The sequence below is a fragment of the Centrocercus urophasianus genome, unplaced genomic scaffold, assembly GCF_019232065.1.
Source record: "Centrocercus urophasianus isolate 14NV4802_14NV808 unplaced genomic scaffold, USGS_Curo_1.0 seq_9, whole genome shotgun sequence".
Taxonomy (NCBI): domain Eukaryota; kingdom Metazoa; phylum Chordata; class Aves; order Galliformes; family Phasianidae; genus Centrocercus; species Centrocercus urophasianus.
The window spans coordinates 25,431,845-25,442,477 of NW_024885532.1; the positions used below are offsets into that span (position 1 = coordinate 25,431,845).

Here is a 10,633-nt window from a genome sequence, read left to right on the forward strand (position 1 = left end):
AGCAAAATAACTACCAAACTGTAAATCTGCTACCTCTTTAACTTGCTTGAATATGTGGACAAATTCTTCATTGATGGCCAAGCTCCGACGCTCAATGTCTCCACGCAAGTTCCTTCGGGTGCGCAGACTGTTTTCAACAAAAAACGTCGAGAGAGCCTTGAGTGCTTCCAGCATCTCCTAAAAAGGGAAAAGCAAAACAAAAACAACAACCCACAACCTTTAACTTGAGAGAAAGTTACAAAGAAGCACATCACATGGGCTGCAACCAACTCAAGTTTGGGGTTTTGGAGCAAATGTCAGTGTTATGCTGGATAGTGTACAGGTTGGATATTAGGACAAAATCATTCTCTGAAAGAGCAGCGAGGCAGCAGCACAGGCTGCACACGGAGGTGGTGGAGACACCGTGCGAGGTGTAGAGGTGGCACTGAGGGACGTGGTCAGTGGGCACTGGGATGGGTTGGTGGTCGGACTGGATGAGCTTCGTGGTCTTTCCCAACATGAATGACTCTGTGATTCTATCATTCTTTATGGTTTTAGAGAAAAACAAGCAAACAAAGACAGCACCCTTTAGATCAGTCAGTAGATAACAAAAAAAATTACGAGTATTTCTTTTAACGTAATACGTGACTCTGTTTACTTTCATTATAGCTTTAATCACAAAAATCGGTCAAAGCACGTCTCATTCACAGCTACGAAGCAGCTACATCAGGTAAAGCTGTGGAAGCGCCCTAACAGCGGAGCTTTGAGCCTCCGCAGGGCTGCATCGGAACGAGCTGCTTCCAAGCCTCTCTCAGCGCACGGCGCTGCGCAGCGACGCGGGGAGCGGCACCTCGGCCGGCTCTGCCCGCAGGCCCCGGCCCCGCCGCCCGCCCCACCTTGTCGTTGTCCAGACGCGTTTCCAGGATCTTGTTGAGCTTGCGGGACAGCGGGTTGATGCCCGGGCCCGTAGGGGCAACCGCCGAAGGCAGCGGAGCGGTGTCGGCCATGGCTGCCCGGCCGCCTGCGTGCTGCTCAATGGCTCCCGCGGAAACACGCTCCCCGGGCTTTGGTTCCGTGTGTGTTTGTGCCGACGCAGAGCCCTACTTTAGCTGCGAGGAAAGCATCTGCAACTAATTCCACACCGAAGCTGAGGGCTGTGGAGCGAATGCTCTGAAAGGCTGCCGAGGAGCTTCAGAATTTTAACCTTTAAAAAGCAGTCCAGGTGATGAGTGGTGCCCACAGGGGTCTGACTTGGGTCTGGTACATCGATATGACACTGAGTGCTTCACGTCAGGAATTTGCTTAAAACTTAAAATCAAGATGTAAAACAGCCCGCAATGACAGCTGCAGATGTGAGCCGTGATATTTAAGCACGTACAGAAAAATCTGTTATTGGAAGGATCCCATCCCAACTGTAAATCGGATACTGCCACCAGATTGAACAAAGATTCGAACAGTATTAATCTGTGTTATGTACTGACACAGTGAAGACACATGTTGAATTCAAAAGGACTTGAACTTCTTGAATAGGATGGTGAGATGCTGGCACAGCTGCCCAGAGAAGCTGTGGATGCCCCAACCCTGGAGGCACTCAAGGCCAGGTTGGATGGGGCCCTGGGCAGCCTGAGCTGCTGGGTGGCACTGCTCATGGCAGGGAATGGGCTTTGATGTTCCTTCTAACCCAATCCATTCTGTGATTCTATGACACTATGTGAACCACAAGTTTCAGATTAGTCAAAGTCATTGTCAACTTTCATCCAACAAGTTATTATACCACAAACATATAAGGAGCCACACAGGTTTTTCTCTGGCATTTGGTGCATGTGTTATCTTTTGAAGCATCCAGTCTTTGCTTTCCAGTTCTCCATTATTGGAAGCATATTTTTCCAAGAATTCCTTTCATGAGCTGCAATGCTTCTAGCTAATGCAATAACCCATAGGATTTTGAAAAAGCATGTGTTTATGGGTGCTTGTGTTCCCTAGAGAAGATGAGAATTATTATTATTGCTATTATTATTTTACTCTTTTAGGAATATTAAATGCAACCACCATAAAGAAAAAATGAAAAATAAAAACCTTACTTTTTCTAAAATGGATATTATTTGCAGGCTGGCATTTTCTTTGTAAAAAATATTTTAAAACAAAAAACATGAGGTCACCGTCTAAAACTCAGCTGCTGTGACATGGTTTCTAAGAGTCACAAATTTTTCACGTGGCATTCTTACTAACTTCCCTGTCCATCAGCAAACATTTTCCTGTTAAGTCAACTGGATGAACACTTTGGGACAAAAAGACTGGGAGTTTGTGGTCCGTAACTGCCAGAAAGTGCTTTTATTTCATCTATCAGTCCCTGTGTACCAACAGAAGACAGTTTGTAAAGTGTGTGTAAGTTACTCAAGCATAAGTTATCTTACCAAAGACTTTACACAGCAGCCAAACTACAGGTGGCAGCAAAGAAATGGATGGTACCCAGTGTTTTCTGTTGATTTGCTTATTTCAGTTCTTTATTATGGTAACACTGTTCACAGAACGCCCATCTGGTGCACTACAGATAGGAGCACAGTTTATTCTGTGGAACAACTGTGGAATGCTACCTGGTATTTAAGTAACCCAAGCTAATACGTACCTTCAAACACACTGAGTTATATGGTTTTTTGAAGGGAAAGACAAAAAAGTTTTCTGTAGTAAGGAAAAACAAACCAACAAACAATCAAACAAACAAACAAAAAAGCAATGGATACATAGCTTGGCTGACAACAAAATAAGGATGTGACTGGAGCTAGTGCCCTGTGGCAAAAGATATGTGATGGAGCATGGCATATAGAGAATGTTTCCTTAAAGAGGTGTCCTGATAAGCAAATGAGTGTGAGAAAGGAAGATATTTTTTGTGATGAAGGAAGAAGAAAACATGAAAATCACTGAGAACATAAAAAAAACACTGAAAGAAGAGTAATAGAAGAGACTGAGGGATCTGTGAAGGCAGGAGAAAAGGAGGAAGAAAGTGGAAAAAGGAAGGAAGGAAAAGAGGAAGGAGGAGAAGGAAAGGAGGGAGGAAGGGAAGAAGGAAAATAGGGAGGAAGAAGGGATGAAAAGATTATTGGCAATGCTACTGTTATATGCAGTTTGTAGGCTCCGATGCTTTCAGGTGCGTCATGGAAGAGCATTTGCAGGAAGTTGGCCTTAGTAACTTGCCTCTCAGCTACTCCATCCCTGGTGAAGTGAGAGCATCCCTCTGTGTCACAGTCACCAAATAAGATTCATGTAATTGTAGAATGGTTTGGTTTGGAAGAGACTTCAAAGATCACCGAGATCCAACCCCCTGTCATGGACAGGAACACCTTCCACTAGTTTGCTTGCAAGAAGATTGGTTAAGTGGAACTTGATTTCAACATGCTCTCCACAGCACACAACACACCTCAAAAGATATCCATCACCGCCTTATGTTCTTCACTAACATCAAATTATTCTTTGGCTTTCTCCAGCATTTTAAAGTCTGAGATTTGACTTTAAAAAATGCATCTGATAAGCAGGGGAAAAGGAAAATACTACTGTTTCTTTAAGTCAGTTAAGGACGAATTTTTGTTGGCTTGTTTTCCAAGAGAGAGGTTAACACTGTAAATACTTTTCACCAGACCAAATCAGCCTACTCCTTGAGCTAGCTATTTTTCAAAAGCTCAGACAGTGTTGACCCCACTCTACAAGTTAAGGTATGTCTCCATGAGTAGTTTGATCAGAGGTAATTCTGACAGCAACCTGTAGTCATGTAGCAAAACATGCCTTTGTCCCTTCAAAATCCAGAAGAACATACAGTTCTAAAGTTTTCTGCTAGCTCATGCTATCCCTCTTGAGGATTTGTTGTCATGCCTCACTGTCAGCAGTACTGGCTATAATATATGTGATGCTGAATCAGCCACCTGGTTTAGGAGCTGTAAAACTCCTGTTTGTTATAACTCACTGAAAAGATAACTCTAGCAGTACAGTGTGCACATTAAAGCATGCCAAACTTGTGAAATCTTTTTGTTCATCTCCTGCTGAAAAAAACAACCACTGATAGTAGGGGAAGTAATGTGTCACTGAAATCAGTAGGATATGGTCTAAATATATTTTGCTCTATACCTCTACCTAGCTTTCTTAGACTTCTCTAAGAGAGCTTAGACAAATCTATATGGTCAGATCCCCAGAAAGGTCAATAACATTGGTCACGGTGCTGTCCTGAACTTCAGAGAGGAGCAAAATTGCATCTAGCAGAAAAGCTTTTTGAATAAACAAATGGCTTAGATGGTGGAGTCAAGAACAAGTAGTATCTTCCTGTGCTAATGAGCTGCATTAGTGAAGTTGTGTCTGTGTGACTCGGGTATAAAGCTTATCACCCTTTGTGTATGCCTTTTAGTATGTTGATAAGAACTGCAATATGGAAGATTACTATTATCCTGATAATAACAATATAGCAATGAAGGGAAACATTTTTTTACCAAAAGAGAGAAAGAAAAAGAAAAAAGTAGAAACAGGCTATGAAGAACATATGATATAAAGTCCATGTTTTACGCCTAACCTGCTATCCTTTCTCTTCAGGAAATGGCTGCCTATGTCCTGCTAGTAAAGAGTCTCTGGAACGCTTTTTATTGTACAGATGAAATAAAGATAATCCAAACTGAACAACAACAGAATACAACTATTCACCATCAGGCAAAGCAACAGCACTCTTCACAATGGTTCTGATTTCAGCCTAAGTCACTCTCTAGCTAAGAAAACCTGGAGAATGGTACCTGAATTGGTACCATTCTCAATTGGTAGCTGGGCACTGCCTTCATGTCAACCCATCGATATATGAGATCATGACATGGATCATAAGAAGCTTAGATTTAATAAATCACAGGAATGGGACTAACCAACAGTATGGGTTTCTAATATGAGCAGAAAAATGCCTTTTCAGTAAGTACATCAGCACAAGTTTTAACACAGACCACAACTGCCGCAAACTAGGCAGAGTTCCCTTTTTCAGACTGCTCCTCAAGCAGCTATATTTAAATCCAAACTTGTGGGTCAAATGTCCTTGTCTTAAGGATGTCTGTAGAATCTGTTGTTTTTTCCTTCCCTTGACTTTTCTGGCATGTTTCCTATGAACAGACTGTTCATTATGCTCTCCTCCTGCAAATGGAACTCCTAGACCACTACGTTAAGCCCCTACAGATAATGACAAGGCATGACTGTTATCACTGCAATGTCTGCATAACTTATGCATTTTTGCTTTCCTCAGAACCTAGCCATTAAGGCTGCTTTGTGTTTACAGTTCAGTTTGCTTGAGACATACACTAAATATAATATATGTTGTGTCATTCAGAATTCATGCAAGCTTGCAAAATACTATTACTCTAATTGGCAGGACAAGAGATGCACAAATATATACACACAGATAAAATGCACGATGAAGTAAATTTTGCAGACTTCCTCCATTTCATTTTCTCTGTTGTATTTACAGACTTGTCTCTAGTTTGAAGCCTATCTGTCTTTTCAGAAGTTTCCTTTTAAACTCCTGTAGTATAACTTCTGCCGTCATGCCTTTTTGCATCTCCCTTCTGCACAGTTCTGCAATGCAGACACGATATAATGACTGGATTTGGACAGCTCTATTCAATTTCTTTGCCATAAAAATAACTCATCTTTTGCATTAATGGCTGCTGTACTATCTGGTGGCTGTTCTTTGGGATGTAGTTGCATAAAATGATAGATTTCTCACCTTGGTAACTTCACAAATTCTGCACAAATGTTAGTATTGGCCCAGAGGGATCAGAGAGTATGGCTAGGGACAGCTAGGGTACAGGTTCTCCCTTTTAAATGGCAGGTGGCAATTTTCTCAGGCAAAAGTGACTTGGAACCATGAGGAAACAAGGAACTCTTGAGTGGACAAGCAATGGTGGACAAAAGTGGGGTAGCTTCACCAGAAAGGTCATCGTCTTGTGACACTTCTTAGAAATGTTATTACTGTGAGTCACATAGAAGTATTCATAACCATGGCCATTTTTATTGTAACATTACAACCAAAACCAAACTGTGCGCATACAACTGTTAAATCCATGCTTCCCTAGTACTCATCACAAACCTGTTTGGAACTTTTTTTGCTATAGGAGGAAAAGTAAAAATTTCCAAAATGCCAGAAGTCACTCTCTGCCATCTGTCAGAAGGGAAGCAAAAACAACTTTTCAGCAACTCCACTGTGGAGCTACCTGTTATGTTTGAATTTAATTCCCTTTGTAGTGTTGATTTAGAAGTGTCCTCCAGGCTTGCCTCAACCATTCATCTTTGTGTGTCAGCTCAAACAGACTTTCCAAAGCCTTGGTGAGGTGCCATCACCCTCAGAGATGCTGGTGATTTTCAGTGGATAAAAATAACTTATTACTTAACAGCTGACAATGGTCTCAGTTGCCACAGATGAGCTGTGAACAATTTCTCTGCAAAGATCTGCTAAACTCCAATAAATGTGTTTAAGGCTGCAGTTTCTTTCTAAAATTATCTGCCATCCCTTTCTGATGGTCACTTCTGCCTTCGTGGCGTTATTGCAGATCTGTGTTGCTATCAGCAACACACTGGAAGCCAGTAATTATGTCCCTGAAGGATGGCAAAGGCTGTAGGAAGCACCTTTGTTTCTGAGATTTGGTTTCTCCAGTGCACATTTGTACATTTGTGATCTGAAACAGTTAGGCTGGAATCAGCCTAGCAAGTTCTGCTAAGAGAAGGCAGGGTAATCACATCCTAGCCTGGCCCTGGCCTCACCATGGGACAGCAGTGAGAGCCTGGTGACAGTGACAGAGGCTGCTTGCTTTTAAAAAGAGGGAGGATGGCTCGCCCTTGCAACTCTGGATGCTGTCAGATGTCTGGATATTACTGATGGCACTCTGTGATCACATTTTGAAGGAGTAAGCATCGCATATTTTGCTGTTCAGATGAGTGATTTGCAAAAGTAAGAGTTCTGTGTAAGCATCTACAGCAGCAGGCACATTGGTTTGGCTAGTGTACAGTACAGTGTCTACAGCCTTGTGAGACTATTCCCTGGCATGAATTCAGCAAGCTCTTCCAGCACCTCCAACTACAGTATTAACTGCAAGAGATTATCAGGTTCCCCAGGACAGACATCAAGCTTCCTTTTGCATGCAAAGTAGCAAGGACTATCCTGTCCATGCAGGCAGATCTGTCTTCAGAATATCATTATGTCTGTACGTCACGCATCGATCAATTTCACTTCAACACTGACACCTTAAAACATTGTGTATGCAGAGCATGTGCCTTTCAAGGAGCAAAGGTGATGTTGAGTAAACTGCTAACCTGAAGGTTTGGAAATAATATTTTATTGTTTATGCCAATGGTCATCATCTTCTTTCTACTTCTGTCTCATACATGACTCTTCGTGTGATAAAGTCCAGAGCCCTAATAATATTGGCAGAGTAACACCTCAAAGAAAAGCATCAAGTGCTTTAAGCAGCAGCAGATTGCAGCACTAAGAGGCAGAAATTAGCAGACTGTCTTCAAGTAATATTTGTGCTTCACTACAGAAAGCTTATGGCAGGAAATGCCGATGCTGGCATGAAGTTAGGCTTTCCTTTCACTGGTTAAAAAAGCAAACTGCTTGGGGACTTCATCAGCGATGTGACTGCTGATCCACTGCTGTACTGAATAGCTGAATTTGTTCTCACTGTCTTGGACACCGATGCCTGAAGAAAATATTAAATACCTATGCTGGGCGACATCTCACTAATTTTCTACTGCTACAGGGCCCCCAGTAAAACTCTGAATTCCCCATCCCTGGAGGCATTTAAGGTCAGGTTGGATGGGATCCTGGGCAGCCTGAGCTGGTAGGTGGGACCCCGTAGTGAGAGGAATGGAGTCTGATGATCTTTGCGGCCACCTCCAAACCAAGCCATTCTATAATGCCATGATTCTATTATTCTGCCATCAGGAGCTGAAGGAACAAAGTCCACAGCTGATTGTCCTTTTTCTCAGAGGAATAAAATAAACAGATATTCAGCGGGCATTTCATCCTAAGATCCTTTCCTAGCAAACTTTCATTGACTGGATATATCATTTTTCTCACTCTTATAGATCTGACTCATGCTTTAGACTTCTCTGCAAATAATACTAACAGTATTCCCCAGCTTGTGTGTAGGAAATTACCTACTGTATTTGAATGCCAGCATAGACCCAGACTCTCCCTATACTCATGGAGAAGGAGGTGAAAAAAAGCAGGATGTTTTATTTTGCAATAAATAAAATAAATGAAAAGTCCTATTTTCACAGTAGAATGATCTACTTGGTGCCTGTAGGCATGTGACATATACTACAGATGCATATCATTTTGGGTGAAATATTACGGATTTTCCAGTTGCAAAGGTGGAAGTGCCCAAGGGCTAGTTTAATTTTTGCACCTGAATTAGAAAAACTTCTCGATTTTCATTCATAAATCAATGGTACAGTCTAGTTCATACCTGCTTCTTCTATTTCTTCTATAAATTCTTTTTTTATTCATTTTGTCACAACCTCTCCATCTTCCCATCCAAATCCATCTCTCAGAGGTATGTGTTTCACCCACCTCTCAAGACTGTTCAGGTCCCTCCGGATGGCATCCTTTCCGTCTAGTGTGCCCACTGCACCAATCAGCTTGGTGTTGTCTGCAAACCTGCTGATGATGCACTCCATCCCACTGTCCATATCAGCTACAAAGATATGAAATAACACTGGTCCCAACACCGATCCCTGAGGAATGCCACTCATCCTGGATTCCACTTGGACACTGAGCCATTGACTGCAACTCTCTGAGTGTGACCATCCAGCAATTCCTTATCCAGCGAGTGGTCCATCCATCAAATCCATTTTTCTCCAATTCAGTGACCAGTGTCACTGATGTCAAGTGGGACAGAGCCAAACACCTTGCACAAGTCCGGGTAGATGACATAAGTTTCTCTTCCTTTATCTACTGATGCTGTAACTCCATCATAAAAAGACAGCAAGTTTGTCAGGCATGACTTGCCCTTGGTGAAGATATGTTAGTTATCGTCAGTCACCTCATCCTTATTTTCCATGTGCCTTAGTAGAGCCACCAGGAAGATCTGCTCTTGATTTTGCCAGGCATAAAGGTGAGACTGACTGGCTTGTAGTTCCCTGGATTCTCTTTTTTTCCCTTCTTGAAAAGGTGGTTTATGTTTCCCCTTTTCCAGTTAGTGAGAACTTCACCATGCTGCCATGACCTCTCAAATATGATGGATACTGACTTGGCAACCTATCATCTGCCAGTTCCCTCAGAAACTGTGGAAGGATTTTGTCAGATCCCATGCACTTGTTCACCTTCAGGTTCTTTAGATGGTCTCAAACCTGATCTTCACTTATAGCAGGCAGATCTTCCTTCTCCCAGTTCTTACCTTTGCTTTCTGCAGCTTGGACAGTGCAGCCCTTGTTGGTAAAGACTGAGGCAAAGAAGTAAATGAGTATCTCAGCTTTCTCCATATCCCTCATGACCAGGCCTCCAGTTTCCTTCTGGAGAGGTCCCACATCTTTCCTGACCTTCTTTTTATCACTGATGTACCCGTAGAATTTCTTCTTGTTCCCCTTTAAACCCCTGGCAAGATTTAATTCTGTCTGAGTTCTAGCATTTCTAGCCTGACCCCTGGCTGTTCGGAAAACTTCTTTGTAGTCCTCCCAGGTAACCTGTTCCTGTTTCCACTCCCTTTCCTTTAGCACAGTGAGGTTTGGACACAATTTTTATTACCCATAACAGAGATAACATGCCAGCGCAATTCCACAGGGATATTTGCTTGCATCTGATTCACTGAAAAGAATAGCTCTTTTACTAGAAGATTGAGAAAGAGGGCAGAAATATGTGTGTTGAGCTTCATTCTCCATAATGTCAGGCACTGGCCTAAAGATGTGTTCAAGTTCTTGATGACCTACAGCCAGAGTTTCTGTTTTGCAATGTTGAGCCAAAGTTCCTTTATAAGTTCAGTCTCTGAAGTTAATAGAAGCACTCATGGGTGTAAACTGACTTCTGCTGAAGAAACAAGATGGTTCTGAACAGGGAAGACAACTGTTACTGCTTCAGTCAAAGAGAAAGGCTGCATTGCCTTCCTGGATGTGGAGGGAGAGAGTAAGGATTAATTCCCTTCACATCACTGTCTCAGCCCCATTCTACCTCATTTTTCATCCAACTGTTAAATGTCCATGTGATGGGCAGCTCTTTAATATGCAGTGCTGCCGCAGTCCTCTCTTCTCACACAACATGTGAAAGTGGCTTAGCAAACATCCAGCTTTTCTAAGGACAGCCTGTAGTGCATAGTTAAGATTTTTTTTAAAAGACTTCTCAGTTTAATGGGTAATTTCCCTGGAAAATGGTAAACTGCAAATTAAATGAAAAAAAAGCAATTAATTATTGAAATGATAATATCCTTGTAAAGGTTAAGAGGTAATATAAATGAAGTTCCTGTGAGCACATTAATGGAATTACTATCTTCCTCTTTACAAGTGGCAACTGTAACGACCTTGCTAATTAGTTTTTTCATCGCGAAAATGAATATTGAAATATGTAGTTATATTGCAGAAGCATAGTCTATGACTAGATTATTTTGCAACAACAAAATGTAGAGAGAACTCTTTTGCAAGCAGTTAAGAGCTC

The 10,633-nt window shown here is 42.0% G+C and overlaps 1 protein-coding gene across 1 annotated transcript in view; it reads right to left on the bottom strand.

Annotated features, from left to right (window-relative positions):
- The window catches only part of COG6 (component of oligomeric golgi complex 6), a 50,049-nt gene extending 49,047 nt beyond the window's left edge, over positions 1-1,002 (bottom strand). The window contains exons 1-2 of the mRNA XM_042838965.1: positions 876-1,002; positions 34-177 (exon numbers count right to left, since the gene is read on the bottom strand). Of these exons, the coding sequence (XP_042694899.1) occupies positions 34-177; positions 876-986 (255 nt within the window). The 5' untranslated portion in view covers positions 987-1,002. The remainder of the gene's footprint in view (positions 1-33; positions 178-875) is intronic.
- Positions 1,003-10,633: the final 9,631 nt, after the last annotated feature.